General features: G+C 40.2%; 1 protein-coding gene and 1 pseudogene across 5 annotated transcripts in view; one reads left to right on the top strand and one right to left on the bottom strand.

Moving 5' to 3' along the window:
- Nucleotides 1-16,070, top strand: part of fat3a (FAT atypical cadherin 3a) — a 182,085-nt gene extending 166,015 nt beyond the window's left edge. For 3 of the 5 annotated variants that reach the window (XM_061681168.1, XM_061681171.1, XM_061681167.1), the window contains 6 exons: nt 1,368-1,521; nt 5,499-6,211; nt 7,951-8,064; nt 9,744-9,803; nt 10,934-10,969; nt 13,380-16,070. In XM_061681168.1, the coding sequence (XP_061537152.1) occupies nt 1,368-1,521; nt 5,499-6,211; nt 7,951-8,064; nt 9,744-9,803; nt 10,934-10,969; nt 13,380-14,011 (1,709 nt within the window). In that variant the 3' untranslated portion in view covers nt 14,012-16,070. The remainder of the gene's footprint in view (nt 1-1,367; nt 1,522-5,498; nt 6,212-7,950; nt 8,065-9,743; nt 9,804-10,933; nt 10,970-13,379) is intronic. The other 2 variants (XM_061681170.1, XM_061681169.1) reach the window with 1 other exon arrangement.
- Nucleotides 3,619-3,727, bottom strand: LOC133405647 (5S ribosomal RNA; annotated as a pseudogene).
- Nucleotides 16,071-16,958: the final 888 nt, after the last annotated feature.

Raw genomic sequence — 16,958 nt, 5'->3', positions numbered from 1 at the left:
GTGGCCGACTGTCCATGGGGCACTATTTTATTTTATTTTTTTATATAAGACAGGCCTCTGGCTCCATCTTGTGGCGTCTTAGGGGCGTTCACAAGAGCACAAAAACAGTGAATGAGAGATTTGTAGGATGCAGGATGTGTTCTCCAGAAATTAAAAAAAACTTAACTATGAATACGTGAATCCAAGAGTGCCGAGAAGAGGCGGGGGAACACTGTACTCTCACCTCCTTCCGCTTTCCAAAAACAGTTACTTTAATTGAACACTAAATTTGGCCAATGACATAGATTTGAAGCATGATTTGAACCATTTTAAAACAAATAGCAATAATAGGACAAACAACTGATCGCTTCATAACAATGCTCTTTCTTCATGCAGTGATGAGAACACCTTGGTGATAATTGTAGCTTCCCGCTGTACTGATTTGCGCTGTGAAAAGTTTGTGTCTCCAATGTGCTGTAAAAATGTATAGATTTCCTTTGTGTAGGCAATGTATGTTTTAAAGGACTTTCTTGTGTTTTGCATGCATTTGCATGTACTTTCTTTATATTGTTATTGTGTGTGTGTCCACGTTTTCCCCAAAGACGGTTTGTTTTTTCATTGAACCTCTTCATTGTTTACTAGGGGTTGTACAGACTAGTCGACTAGTAAACTTTACTATTTCACAATTACATTTAGAGCCTGACGTTGACTAGTCACTAATCACATGTTTTTGGATAGAGGGGGAGGCAGAGCCATTAGCAGCATTATATGAGTAGTGAATACAATTTGTCCATCACCTTAAATTATGTCACCTTAAATTTAGAATGTCTTCTATTTCTGAATGTGCAGCTCTGGTAATTGAGGGACAACCAGTAAAGGGAAAAAGAAAAGACTCAAGCAGGATTTTGAACAATTCTTTGGCCCACACTATCAAAGTGGTAGGAGAGTGGGGAATTATTCCCCCACAAGTAAAGGTCTGTGATTATTTGCAAACACTGCAAATTCCCACTCTCATGAACTCGCTGCTATGGTGGGCCCAGTTACGACAATATTCCCTATTTGGTCAAGTTGTGCAAAAGTTGCCTGGTTGTTCCAGCAGCAAGCCACACTGAGCGAGAGGATTTCTTTACCAAGCCCACACTGATGCGCTTGAATGTAATATGTATCTTAAGCATACATTTGGTATATGAGCTGTCCATTGTTGGTGAATATAGATGCATTATTTTTTTAAATTATATTAATGTACTGCAAACAAGGTCAATGGTATCATCAGCAACTAGTCAATGTCATGTCAACATTCATCTCATTTGTGTTGAGTTAAAAAAAAGAAAAATAAATGAAGTCGTGCAACCCCTAAATTCTTAATTGTATGTTTTCTTATCTGCCAGGATTTTCATGCAGCTGTAACCCGATGTACACTGGAGGGCGCTGTGAGATAGAGATAACAGCGTGTGTACCAAATCCATGTAAGAACGGTGGCATGTGTAAGGCTATTGGTAACGCATTCCTCTGTGGCTGTAGAAGAGGCTTCATTGGTCTAACGTGAGTATCATTCTAATCAATAAGCTCTAAATGGTCAAATCCTTCAAGGGTTTATTCTAGGGCTGCAATGATTACCGTAATTTCTCGTGTATAATGTGCACCCATGTATAATACGCACCCCCAAAGTTGACCTCAAAAGTCTGGAAAACCCTTCTACCTATGTACAATGCATTTTTACAATGCATGATTTTTCTTCTACCCATATGATTAAAACATGAAGTATCATCTGTATTTTGTCAGAAGAATTATTCTGAAGTTAAGCACTTTATTTGAACACGTAATCCTTTTTTATTTATTTAGTTGCTCTTATTTTGAAATTCACAGCCCATCTTTTATTTAGTAACTTACAAAACACACAGATTACCCAGGCAGAATTTGTAAGATGGGTACAATTCTTAAAAGAAAACATGAAGGACCAGGCGAAACAGATTTAATTACATTTTTATGGGATTGAGATTAAACGGCCAAGCATTTCAGAAAAGCATTATCATTAAACAAAACATAACCATAAAGAAATTAATGATGGTTGTTGTTCATTCATCACTCATATTAAAAAATATATATATTTCACAAATTCTGCCAGGGTATGTAAACGTATGAGCATAACTGTACATATATGCAGTCATACGTACCCTCTGTCATATTGGAATGAAAGTGTAGGCTACACCTTTTTTATAACTACTAGGTGGCGGTGGCATTTTGGAATGAAAGTGTACAGCTTTTTCATAACCACTAGATGGCGTCACACATTTATAAAATGTGAACGTTTTTTCCATTGCGCACTATTGACTTTTGACAATTTTTTGGGGAGGAAAATGCGCATTATTACGGTAATCGAATTCCTCGAATCATTCAATTACAAAAAAGGTCGAAGCAAAATGTCTGCCTCAAAGCTTCGCAGGGATCATTTTCCGCAGGGACTTAAGTTACTGCACTCACACTCGCACCGCTCTGTAGAAATGATTTGCGCAGTGGCAGTGAGCCAAGAGGAAAGAGTCCATAAAAGACAGAGGAGTCCAAAGTTTGGAATCATTTCACACTTATCAAGGAAGATAAAGTGGAATGTGTACCACAGCAGCACGTCTACGATCGCCAACATATCGATTTAAGCTAATTTAATGTCGCCTACCGTTACCAGTTAGAACGTATTGTAATGCCCCTGCAAGTGGTCAAGGGTAGACATAGCCGCCAGTGCACTTTCAATTGCTTTATTGAACAAACAGTAAGCAAAAATATCAAGTAATAAGTACATTTATAGTGAACTCCTAATGGCCCAGCCAACTCTATACTCTCATTCACGGATGACTATGCCACTCAACAGGCCAGGCCCCACCTTTTAAAGCCATAAACGCTTGAAGTCACAGATACTACAGTAGAATGTGAAGCTCGTGACACCAAATGGATAAAAATAATACCTGGAGCTCACTTGATTAATCAATGGAATAATTGAAGAGTACTCGATTCTAAAAATGTAGGCATCAATACATAAAGCAGAACAGGGAAATTTAAACAAAACAACAGAAATTCAGTCCCCAATTCAAACAAACATTTCAACAAAGATTTACGGAACAAATTTAGTTAAAATTTACAGTAAATAGAAAATAAGATAAACATAAGAGATTAGACGGGAGAATAAAACGTACAGTACAGAGTGATCTTAAATATTATTTACTGAAAGGCAGCAGCATTGTAAATCAGTTAGATGGGTCAGATAGATTTCTTTGGGCAGGCCAGTAAAGACACTTTTTTTGTAAATCCTGCTGAATCATCAGTTCTTTAATCTTTTGTATATATTCTTTAGGAGACCTTGTTATCGCCTTCATGTGGCTATAGGTCACAGGTCAAAGTCCAGGATTCCTGGTTTTGTTTGTAGTTTTTAACATTCCTGACTGAAGCTGAGCACTGACTTTTAATCCGTCTTTCATGGTTCCAAGAAATTTTTTTTTTAGAGCTCTCAGTGCGATGAGGCACATAAGGCCACAATTGTGGTTTCTGTAATCCGTAGTTTTTCACGGGAACAGGTGATTGGCCTGCTGCTTAACCCCCAATCTGGAGGACCAGTTGGTTTTTCTGTCAGGGTTTTCCTTCCCTTACACAAGCTTACAGCACCTGGTATTCCCCGGCAGCCTCCCATCCAAGTATTAACCAGGCCCAACCCTGCTTAGCTTCCAAGATCAAGCGTTCTCAGGGTAGTATGGCCGTAAGCGGGCCAAAAAAAAAAACTGTTGTTTTTGTAACTGAACTTCCTGCTCCCTAAAAAAGTAAATGAACCCCAAATGAGTAAGCATTTTGTTAGACAAGAAACCTCCTGTTTAAAACCGAAATCTTTGAACCGAACCAACACCTGTAGTATGCACGGCAGCCATCTGCCTCCATTAGTTGGGTTGAGATAGTGGAGAGTGACAGAAGACACACAGCGATAGTGAATATTGGGATGAGTCGGGAGCGATGAGAACACAATGTACACAACAACCGTTATAAAGTAATTCTTGTATTTCTGCACACAGCCAGTGTTGTTTGTTGAATCAACTTGGGCACAAGGCGCTAGGCCGTTATGTGTACATTCACATTTTAAAAAAAAATTTTTTTTTTCGGTCCCCGCAACATAATCATGGCCACGCACAACAATGCACAGCGATCACATGCCATAGGTCATGTAAAGACGAGTCGTCGTTAAAGATCCTGTCTCCACATAGTACTAACACTGCGCAGGGAACTACAACTTCAGGTACAGGTGGGTTTATCACTTTATCATTATAATAGCGTTACAATTTGCAATTGGGGTTGAATAATTTTGTAATTTTGTGTTATCAAAATGTTATAATTGTAACTAAAATAAAAACTTAATTTCGAAATTGTATTTTGAATTTAGAGCTATGAAGTCCACTTATTTAAAAAAATAATAATAATTAAGTCACTGTGTTTTCTTTCTGTAGCCACATGGGGGCAATATTACATTACATACTGTGAAAACGTTTTTTTTACTTCTCAAGCTTGATAATCACTTCTAAACACGGTTTTCTATCGTGTATTTAAAAGCGTACTTGTACATGCTTGTCAATTAGTCTTCAGAAATACAAGTGTGCCAACAGATCTTCAAGGTAAATCGTTTTTGGGATGTCTTGCACAGTCTGTATGCTTGATTTGACTTTGTACAACTTCCATTTCAGTGACTCCATCATTGAGTCTAATTCACTTTTCAAACTACATCACCTCATTTAACATTGAATAAAGAAATACCACCAGGTTGAGAATCTTTTTAATACTACCTCTACTTTTGCATCTAGTTTTTGATTTTGCCTGCGACCTCTAACTTCCCACTTGAACGAATAGGAGGCAAGCATAATAGATGGGAGCAGTGATGATTCTAGAGTAATTTAAAATCGCGTTATTATTTAGCTTTTAGAAAAACCTATCTCAGGAAAGCCGTGATGATTTTTTAAATTTCTGATACACATTACACTGACTTAATACTGTCAGTGATCGAAAGTATAGTTAAATCTCCACTTTGTATTGTCCTTTAGGGACAACACAGCCAACCATTGTATTTCTCATAAAGGCCAAAAGCAGTTATCTTACCTGGTAACACCTACCTACGAATAGTGATGTGCATGTGATGTATATTGCCAGCATACAGTTTGTATGGTTGTGTAGCTGCCGCGTTTGTTGTCAAAGCTGTCACTTACAAGCATAGGTTCGCAAGTAGTGGTAATACTGGTAAAACATGTTTCATGAACTTCCACTTGGGTCCATAAACTTACTTTGAAAATGTGAAAAACTAAGAATCATCTAAGAAAAATGGTTTGTTTCTGATGCTCACAGAGGGATAGATCTATCCTTTGTACATTTCGTTTGACGATTGGGCTCCTTTGGAAACTGATCTGTATGGGAGCAAATCATTGGTGTAGCCATTGTTAGTTATACATTCTTCTCATACCAGTTTCTTCCCTTCTTTCTTCCAACCCTCCATCCTGCAGGTGTGAGAAGGATGTAAACGAATGTGACCGAAGCAATCCCGAGGGCGAGTGTGAGAACGGCGGTATCTGTGTCAACACTCATGGTTCCTTCTACTGTAACTGCACTGCGGGCTTTGTGGGCCAGCGTTGCAGCCTGCGGCCTGTTGTCGTCCCTGACATGCAAGCTGGGCATGCGGTGGTCGGAAAGGAGGAGTTGATTGGCATCGCCGTTGTGCTCTTTGTCATCACCACCCTCATCATCCTCTTCATCGCTTTCCGCAAGAAGGTCTTCCAGAAGAGCTACTCGCGAAACAACCTGTCGCTGGTCCAGGACCCTGCTACAGCAGCCCTTCTCAACAAAGCCAATGGTGTTCAGTTTAAGACCCTGCATTGCACAGCAGGAGACCCTATCAACCTTTACTCAGAGACCGGGCTGGGGCCCACTCTGGTGGGAGTGGGTGGGATGATGGGACCTCCACAGGTCCCTGTCAGGCCTATGGCGTACACTCCTTGTTTCCAGGGTGATCCACGGTCTACATTGGAAAAGATGGTGGACGGACGCGCTGTGGAGCATACGGAGATGAGCACCTTTCACCCAGAGTCCCCAAGGATTCTGTCAGGGTCCACCAGGAGGGGGGTTGTGGTGTGCAGCGTGGCCCCAAACCTTCCCCCAGTTTCCCCTTGTCGATCAGACTGTGACTCCATACGAAAGAGCCCGTGGGACATTGACGAGGGTAAGAGTGTTTGTGAGTGTATAGTCATACTGAAATTCAAATGAGACAACCGTATTCCTTTTTCGTGAAGATCCTCAGTACCGTATTCACAAAAAACTGAACTGGTTACTGATAACTGGTTATCTGAAACTTAACCCGCTCTATTCGGAAAACCACGTCGTACACAGGTTAGCACAGCTCCTGTGTATGCTGCACTAACGAGCATAACTACCGGTTGTTGACATGATGGTTTGAAGCCGAACTTGCTAAAATGTTGTTTTCTTTATGGCTCGTGCCTTCGGACAAAAATGTAATACATGTATACTATATCCTTTATTTATACTGTACAAATATGATACATGTAAACACGAACAAACCTAATGAACCTAAAGATTGGACATTGTCAACTTTAGTGGCTCTGTGGTGACACCTTGTTTTCAACAACAGACGTTTAAAATTCTTACAGTTGCTCTGTCCCAATCTTTTACCCGTGCTGGAAGGAAGTGCTTTCACCTGTTTTTCCCAGTTTGGAGGTTGGTAGCGTAGATACTGGATTTGACCGTCTCTAAACTTTTGTATCCACCTTTCCAGCTGTTCACTGTTTCAGTACTTTTTCACAACTTCCAGTTCTCTAACAAAGAATTGAGCAGCAAAATTCACGACTGCTGTTTGATCCATGGAAATTTCCAAGGGCATTGACTTCTATGCCTTTCTGTGACTCTTCCAGTTTCTTTGTATCTGCGTTGCAACCTGCTGATGACCTGCTGTTTTTGTCCCAGTTTTGCCCCTTAGTGACCAAGGATGTCGAACGCCAGACTATCCTACGTCTTAAAAGATGACCCTATAAGATTATCCTGTGGTTTGAGTTATGTTAAGAGTGGAGTTATCCCGGTAATATGGTGCAAAACCTGTCAGCGCCGACCATCTTGAATGTTAAACACGTTCAATATTTACAACCCAAAATCTGCGTGTGGAAAGCCGACTACTCCCTGAGTCATGACACCGTGAAATGTGACGTGAAACAGAATGTAACCAATCAAAAGGCAATCTAATCTGACTGAGGAACAAGGAAGGCACAATGTCGTTTTTCGTCTTGGTCTGATGACGTCAAAATGTAAACAGCATGATTAAAAGGACTGTTTAAATACCGAAGTCACTGATGGCGTAGTGGTACACTCGCCTGACTTTGGTGCAGGCAGCGTGGGTTCAGTTCCCACTCAGTGACGGTGTGAGTGTGAGTGCGAATGGTTGTCCGTGTCTATATGTGCCCTGCGACTGACTGGCGACCAGTTCAGGGTGTAGTCCGCCTTTCGCCCGAAGTCAGCTGGGATAGGCTCCGGCATCTCGCGACCCAAAACCAGGATAAGCGGTGTTGAAAATGGATGGATGTTTAAATACCAATTCTGAGTGTGGAGTCATAGCTGAGACACCTGTTGTGATTTACCATGCTTGTTAGAAATCAGCAAGTTGTGCAAAAAGGCACGAAAACGTTTAAGAGTTGGACATGTGCTTTCAGAGGTTTAGTGAATGTCATATTACGTTCATCTCTAACAGTTAGTGCATTTTAGGGTCATCCTGAAATTTCACCCAGGGATGGGAGCATTATTTGGAGTTTACATAATTCCTATTTACACAAAAAATTGAAAACGAAACTTGGGAAAATGTTGATGGACTGTTTATAGTTACGTTTTGTTAAAAACAACGACAACAACACTTTAAACCCTAGAATTGCCTCCTGATCCTCTATCCTGTCTTTGCAGGTAAGATGGTTGATACGGCGGAGGAAGTAACTTGTCTCTCAGGGAGCAACAAGGGCAGTAATTCAGAGGTCCAGTCGCTGAACTCTTTTCAGTCCGACTCCTGTGATGACAATGGTAAGATACAACCCCCCCTCCTCTTCTATTGTACTGTGTTGTCAGCAATACACTCTGAATCTCAAATATCCCTTGAGTTTCAGCTCTGGTAATGTCGGTCTCAAATATCTTTGCTTGTTCGGAAAGACTGGGACTTTATCTTCACATTGAAATGCAAATAAAAATGCTTTACATAAACATGGGTTTCATACCTTGGTGAAATGTTAGGTTTACAATAGCACATCATACAAAGACCTCATGTCTCTGGTGTGTGCATGAGGAGAATGAGAATGAAAGACTGGAGGGGACACAACAATACGGGTGAATTATCAATGAGAAGAGGAGGAGGAATGGAAACACAACAGAAGCTGGCTTCCCTTGTGTTGTTACTGCTCCAGCCAACTGTGTCTCCTGCATTTTTTTGTAAAGATGCGGCTTACATACAACACCAGCTTCATGACGCACACAGCCACAGATTCAGTATTCCACTGTATGCAGTTTGTCCTTATAGCTTTATTGACTCAAGCATACCAATCCTTTCTTGGCGCAGTTTGCCATCAACGAAATCATTCCTCCACTGTTTAAACCAAAGCATGACTTTCAGAACTACAAACAATGAAGTATTGTTTCGGTTGATGAAATAGTTGTGTAAGGGATTATTTTTCTATTCATATAATCTGATTGAAATAGCAACAGTAGCGGTGGCATCCAAATTTGGTGGTGGGCATTCAAACAGAGTGTGAATGAAGATAGCGATTTAGAAATTTGGACGACTGCAACCGTCAGCACCCCCGGTCAACGAATGGTTTCCGGATCGGCCATTTTACTGTATTATTTTGGTCAAATAATAGCTCCCTCTTCATTAAGTGTATTTAGAGGTGCCACAAGCCATAATGGTCATTATGAAAAGTTCATGTTAATTCTGTAGTTCCTCTTGGACTGATGAATGTGTGCCAACACAAGATAGCAATTTCCTATCATATACATAAAATACAGCGGATATGATATATCTTCAGATATCAACTGTATGTCTCCAAGAGATTTTAGACATTGGTTACTACACAGATGAATGTGACATCAAATGTAAAGAATATAGTAAACATCCTGCTGTGACAGATTTTTGGGGGCTTTTCCAAAGCACATTGTAGCTGTTCTTACAGCCAGTCGCAATTCCTGAAGATGAGTGTTTTTAATCTTGGATAGCATGCAGCGCAGCGTTTGTCTGGAGCTTTGCACATGGGTTTGTGTCTTGGTTTGATTGCATTGCCTTGTTTTCATTACATCGCTTCCTCGAGATCCACAGTTTTCCCAACAGTGTGATTCAGAAATGTCACTCAACCTCATGGGCCGTTAATTAAAGGCATTGATTTTGCCCGATTATTTTTGACATTTCAAGCCAATACAATTTGTCAGGTGTATTGTTATGCACACCACATCCCCACTCCCTTTTATTATTTTCTTTGTTCTCTGAGTCTTTATTTTTCATTTGTAATGTTTAGCCATTTGCATGCTTGTTTGATAGGGTTGTTCATTTTCTATTTGTAAGAGCAAAACTGTGAGAGAAGTCTTCAAGTCAAAGCCTGCAAAGGTAATCTTCTGTGCAGGCAGAGATAGCAACAAATGGGATTGTGAGTGGATGTCGTAAACCATCACCATGAATTACTGTCTTTCAAAACCTATCTCCTTCTTCCTTCCAAAAGCCTCCATAGTGACCGTCATTCGACTGGTCAATGACGCTGTCGACACAATCGAAAGTGAAGGTACCATGTCTCATCGACTTTGCATCTCACCTCTGACTGTTCCACTCTTTTCCTTTCTCGGGTGTGTTTTTTGACAGACTACAATTTGTGGAAAACACAATTTGAACTGAAGAATATCTCAAAGCGTCCATAGCTTGAACTCTCATTATAGGTCCCTTTAAATTTAAAGATATTGGCTCTGACCCAGGTAAAATTGTAGTCCAGTTAGAGCCTCATAAACTGTGATTTTTCTTTGTTAATGGTTAATAGGTCGTTCGAACGAATCACTCGATTTGCAGCTTGATTTAAAATAAAAAAAAAAAATAAATAAAAAAGATGAAGCGATTCACCTAAGGACTGACTATATTTACAGTACCATGCGAGATTTTATGGCACCATTAGAGTTGCTGTTTTAGCAGTTCGAAAATACAGTACATACTGTATCGCAAGAATGTCACTCAAACCTCCACCAAGGCCAAACTGTTATCAACAGTGAACAAAAAGGGGATTGCCGTATTTGTGTTTTTTTGTCCATCTGAGTTAGCGGGCAACTTCATTGTTCTTGTCAGATGATGCCATAAGAATTCCCGGGTTAGAAAGCTCTATTGATAGCCCTTTGATTCGTATTCCTGGTAACTTTAGCGTGACAAATATTTTGTCTTTGTATTTTTGCTACGCATCCATTTTCTGAGCCACTTCTCCTCACTAGGGTCGCGGGCACGCTGGAGCCTATCCCAGCTATCATCGGGCAGGAGGCGGGGGACACCCTGAACTGGTTGCCAGCCAATCGCAGGGCACATACAAACAAACAACCATTCGCACTCACATGTACACCTACGGGCAATTAAGAGTCTCCAATTTATGCATGTTTTTGGGATGTGGGAGGAAACCGGAGTTCCCGGAGAAAACCCACGCAGACACGGGGAGAACATGCAAACTCCACACAGGCGGGGCCGGGGATTGAACCCGGGTCCTCAGAACTGTGAGGCTGACGCTCTAACCAGTCGTCCACCGCGCCGCGTATTTTTGCTATGAAATATACAATTAAAACAGCAACGCTAATGGTGACCGACTTTTGCACTGTATCATGCAACAATCTAGTCACCCCAAATACTTAAAAACATCTCATATGTTATTCTTTCATGTGACAGTGTCAGTCATGGACCAAAGTCAAACCTACAACAGAGGTGAAATCTATCTATCTATCTATCTATCTATCTATCTATCTATCTATCTATCTATCTATCTATCTATCTATCTATCTATCTATCTATATCTATGCAAGGAGTAGACTTCAGCTGTAGATTTGTCTTAGCCAAATGATGACTAATGACAAAACAGATTCCTATTTTAATGGCATGCTATCAGTCCAACCGTGACAACATTTGGTTTTGGAGCAAGATAAGATGACCTACTTTCCATAAAGTTTGTTGCAGGCCATCTGACCTTTTCTCTAGGACTAAGATGAGGTCAATGTTTCCATTTGACTAAAGTGCCATACTCAGCAACTGCTTCATTAATCATTGCCAGTACCAGACAGACAGAAGTAGTTAGGATGCAATTTTGTGACTTTGTTGTGACCAGGCCCTCCGGCTTCACTGATCTATGTGCAGAGGAACCAATTAATATCCGCAATACCCAAAAGTGCTAACCCTTAGTCTTGAAACCAATCAAGTACCGTTATCCTGAGAAGCAAAAGAGAATACGATAATAGGGAGGCTTGACTGGCTAACCACCTGCAACTCACATAGCCAGGCAGTGACTCTTTGAAAATAAGGGGTTTAAAATCAGTCTACTCCTTGTATCTTTTTATCTATATCTTTTGTCATTGATTAATTCATTCAACTCCTGTGAGTTCTATCCCCTCCTCCCACAGCTTGTTGGCTTGGCAGCAGAGGACAATCACTCATTTGTCATCCTTCTTCCTATCTAACGCCATTCTTGCTTGCCCCATTACTTACCTTACTACATCTACTGTCATGCTGTTTGGAGTTATTCTTCCATAACAGTGATTGTGCAAGTTTGATGATGTAAAAGTCCACTTTCTTAGTCTCTAAGCAATTTGTGTTCTGTTTTGATGCATGATATTGTTTTTGTTTGACATTTTGTATCTTCCATCACAATTTGCTCAATTGTTCATTTCCATCAGTCCATGATAGGTCGCCCTTTTTTCTGAGAGAATTCTTTGTCAAAATGCTCTCTCAGTTATGCTTTGGCTTCAGTGTGCAATCCAAGACTGCTCAGTACTTTCCATTCTTGCCTCAGTTGCGCCACAAGGCAGGAATAAGAAAAAGAATACAGTATTGTCATATTCATAATCAATCCAACATTGCATCTAATATTGAAATATTGAAACCGCCATATCGCAGTTCACTTCCAGCGGATTCAGTGCATCACAGATTTTTTTTTTACGGTCAGTTTAGTGCAGTCACTCACCTGCACATCTCTAATTCAGTTAGGTTTATTGGTTTTATGATTTTAATGTGGCAGCAACGACTCACATAAGGTCAATTGGGCTCTTCTTCCTCGTAGAAAAATAAACCTGACTGAGTGATCTCAACTCATATGTTTGGTAAATCACCAAATTGCAGAACATGACTGGAAAGCCACTGTTTAAAACACAAGCCACAGTCAGAGTTTTATGAAATAACTTGAAACATACCAGCCTTAGCCTGACAAATAGCTAATGCACACACTCAACAAAATCGACAGGAACAAATATAAGAGCAACATTTACCTTGAGTTTCTATAACTACAGTACTGTAATTAAAACGAATGAATTGTGGGATGTATAGAACATACAGTACATTATTTTTTTTAATTTGTCTCTTGTCGGCATCTTACAGTCTCGTTTCACTTCCTTGTGCCATTAAGGATGCCCATTAGCTCTTTTAGCACCACAATAGATATATGTATTAGTTTCACAGCTTTCAGGGGCAGTTTGAATGATTAAAATGACACAAAGTAGCGAGGAGTTATGGTAATTCGAAATACACATGTGCCGCTGTGTCACCGGTGAACGCCATCGTTTTAAAAGGGTTAAGCAAGTAAATATTCGCTTTATTCGAAATGGCAAGCTTATAAATAATGTCAGGTTTAACTGTATAAATATAATGATGTACAGTATTTTGGCTACAGGCTCAATAGATGCATTTCTGGTGCACGCCAAAGTAATTGAACAGCCCATCCTGTTGTGAACAAATATGTGATCATCAATCAAGAGCACATTTGACCAAATATTTGACATGCTTTTCTCAAATGTTGAAATTGTATGTTTTTGAACATGGCTTCTGTGCTGCAATTTCCATGAATCCGAGCATGCTGTGATCCTGACCCTTAACAGCTTCTTGTGTGCATGCCACAGCAATTCAGAAACCCAGTGTTATGTTGTGCAAGTGCCTGTCATGTGATTGACCATCACAATGTTTGTGTAATGTTCCTGCAACTGCCTGTGTGTGATGCACCTTTTGCATACCGAAGGCGTGTGCACTGCAAAGCTTTCCACTATGGGGAGGGAGATGTTGGCAGTGTTGACTTTTCCATGTGGAACCGTCACATTGCAGCTTGTCACTAACCATGTCCTTTTCTACTGTCCAGCATATCATTGGGACACATCAGACTGGATGCCAAGCACCAAACTGTCTGACATTGAAGAGGTGCCAGGGTACGAGGCGCCTCCTGGAGGCACTGCAGCGGCCACAGCAGCACGACTTGGAGGAAGCGCTCGTGAATTAGAATCGGACTACTATCTGGGAGGTTACGACGTTGACAGCGACTACCCCCCTCCCCGTGAGGAAGAATTCTTCAGCCAACACCAATTGCCTCCTCCATTGCCTGTTGGAGAGGACTATGCTGAACCCCCTACTCTACTACCTGCCAACCTGCCAGTTTCCAAGGAGAGCACCTTGAGTTCTGGTGACACTGCTCATCAGCATGGGAGGCCTCATTTCCACCCCAGTCAATACCTGCCTCCCCATCAGCTTCCAATGGGGGAGGCAGTGCACGGGGACTTCAGTACTTCGGTGAGCGGGGTTACCTCAAAAACTGGGGACGCCGATGACTCTTTGTCTCTAAATGTGCGACTGTCAATTGGAGCGTCATCAGCATCGGACGCGTCTGGCCCGTGTGGGCTGGATGACTCTGAACATGGCAGCAATTTTGACAGTATGGACGAGCTGCGTCGAGGAGTAACCATCATCACTGATTCGCAGCAACAAACAGAGGTGTGATGATTGTACAGTGACGTCTCACTGGAAGGGGCACGGTGGGAGAGAGAAAATGCTCTACATACATTATATTGAGGAACAAAACATGCTTTGGAAGATCCATTGAATGATAAAACCATCAAAACAATGATACAATTGAGGGAAGCGTTATCCATTGTATTTCTGCATTGTAACACACCCATTAGAAAAAGGCAGTCCTTTTCTTGACTTGCAGAAAAATAAGAAGTGCCCTTTCTGTTTCAACGGGAAGTCATATGTAATGTCATAAGAATTGGATCGAGAATGTGAATGAGAGACTAACTCACAAGTGATTAATATTTACACGTTATGGAGAAACGGAGGTAAAACAGAAGGGACACTAATGTAAGTGAAAAGATTGTTTGATTTCCTGCTGACTCACAGATGCCAAAGGAGTACTTCCGTCGAGAAACACACAAATCCTTCCCTCGTACTGCCTTCCAGTTTCTCCTTCTTGCACAAATTAAAGTGCTTGTACAGACTTTGTATCATAGATTAACCTGACTCGTAATCAGGTGTGGGGAAAAATGCTTTTTCATTTTTTATTTCACGTGAAATGTGCCCCCTTAAACCCTGACTAGTATTGTAATGAAAGCTAAGGGCTGCTGTTGTTGCTAATATACTTTGAGTCAGGTCTTGTTATTTGGGGATCACACCTCGAGATTCTCTTTTAAAACATAGTGTCATCTTTAAAAATCACATTTGAGTCAGTGTAGCTTCATACCAAGAGCACAAACAGTACTTTTGACATTGTACAGTTATCTTCTCTTGGCTTTGTTGCATAGTGTAATATGAACATAACTGATTCTTCTGTAGGGGAAATGTCACAACAATACACCCCAACACTAAATTGTTGCAAATAAAATAGTCCGCGTAGTTTTCATGTCATACTGATGATGGACACAGAGGCGAATAAACCAACCGAAATGCTTGCAATCATTTTTGACGCAATCATCAGTAGAAAGAATCCTGCATTAAGTATGGTGCGGTAGCGATGACAACAATTTTTGGCAACAACTAATTATAATAGTACATTTTATTCTATTCAATTAAAGAAAGTCAGATTGATGTTACATTTTTTAATTATGTGATTACTCATCCACCGCTAGAAAAGTACTGTAAAGTGTATTGTGGGGGGAACATTTGAGATTGATGAGAAGTTACTAAAAGTGGTTTATTATTGGGTAACGAGAGTGACAGCGTCAAATTAAATTTCATGTATGTTAGCAACCACGGGCACTCTCAGCTTCAGTAATTCTGTTTCATGAAATGGTTTACTTTATGGTACATAAGTGATGTGACGTTGATTTGTCAAGATGTTTATGAGTTGTGCCACATTCATGAATCCTACCCTGTGTTGATATCATTCTTCATATTTTTCATTGAACACACAAAAAAAAAAAAAAAAAAAAAGTTCAACTGGTAAACTGAAACCGTGAATGAAAACTGTTGTCAAGCACCTATTACGTGCTGCCTGGAACTGTTGCTGCCATCGAATTCTGTTCAGCGCATCGCACAAATTGGCTTCACTGCCTTTCAGCATTTTACAGTTGCATCGTCACACCGCCATAAACACAAGTGTGTCCAGGTATTGGCTGATCAAATCAAGCATAAGACTCGTTTTTATTTGCAAAATAGATGTATGTTTGTGTTCAAATCATTGTACAGTGTACATAGCTATGTTGTTATAGTACAGATTTCATAGTTATGGAATTGTAATCCTTGTTTGTTTGTTTGTTTTAAATGAGAATGTGGGAAATAGGGGATTAATATCAGTTATTTTCATTTCTTCACTGCCAGACTGGTATTGAATGAATTACACATAAATGCAATATTACAGATGAATAGTGTTCAATTCACACATTGTATCATAACAGATGAAGAACCTTTGCATTTCAGTCGAAATAATTTGACTGAATTTCATTTCTGATTTGTTAGCTTTTAAGGCGGGATCAAAATATGTCTGTTCTCTGCAGAAAGTGTACAAAGTGTCTTTTTTTATTTCTTATTTTTTATTCAGTGCAAAAAATAAAAAGGTTCTTGCTCATGACATCATCTCCTTGTAATTGTGAGAATATTGCATCATGCCTTACTGTTTGTTTTTAGATTTGGGGCCATTGGATTGCTTAGGATCTTGTTTCCTGACCACAAAAGTTGCTTCACTGTTTGCTCATCCTTGACTCAACTAAGTTACGAGACATCAACAGACCTTCATTTTAGAGCTTCTAAATGCATTATTAGACAAAGGCAAATTGGTATTTTTAATATAAGTGTTGTATCTGAAGGAGTTCAATGAGCAAAAGTTCATGAACTCGTTCATATTTTGTGCGAACATGAACTGAACTAAGTTCATTTCTGCCTGATGAACGTTATTGCTGGCGCGCCCACTCTGGCATCTGTGATCATTTTTCGAACGAAAGTTCATTTTCATTCAAGAGTGACAGGTTTTGTTCGGGACTTCCAGGACAAACCCATCTGAACACACTATATATGAGCCTAAATACGTATGTCGGCGGGTAAGGATATTGCGGGGCCGCCATTCCTGGCAGGCATGTCGCAGCTTGCGTGAGAACCCAATGTGCATTCAGGGAGGCAATGTTTTCTTCGGTGGTTCTTTTGTAATTGTAATTCTTTTTAAAATAATTGATTACTCGGAAAATTATTATTTGTATCAGAATGTGTTAGTTAAAACTGTACCCACAGACAAATTCTACATTATTCCCTCCTGTTTCAATATTTTGTAACGATTCAAACCTTTCAAACTACAAAATATTTTCCACATTCCTCAAATTCTCTCTTTACCGAAATTCTACCTTTCACCCACCTTTCACATATTCCCACATTAAAATACCCACATTTTCCCTAAATTAAGACAAATTCTACTTTATTCTCTCCTGCTTCCACATTTCTTGACCAATTTTAAACCATACCA

Source organism: Phycodurus eques, chromosome 7 (genome assembly GCF_024500275.1).
Source record: "Phycodurus eques isolate BA_2022a chromosome 7, UOR_Pequ_1.1, whole genome shotgun sequence".
In the NCBI taxonomy this organism is placed as follows: Eukaryota; Metazoa; Chordata; class Actinopteri; order Syngnathiformes; family Syngnathidae; genus Phycodurus; species Phycodurus eques.
Note: the sequence above shows the minus strand (reverse complement) of the source record. Positions and strands in the feature narration are given on the sequence as shown.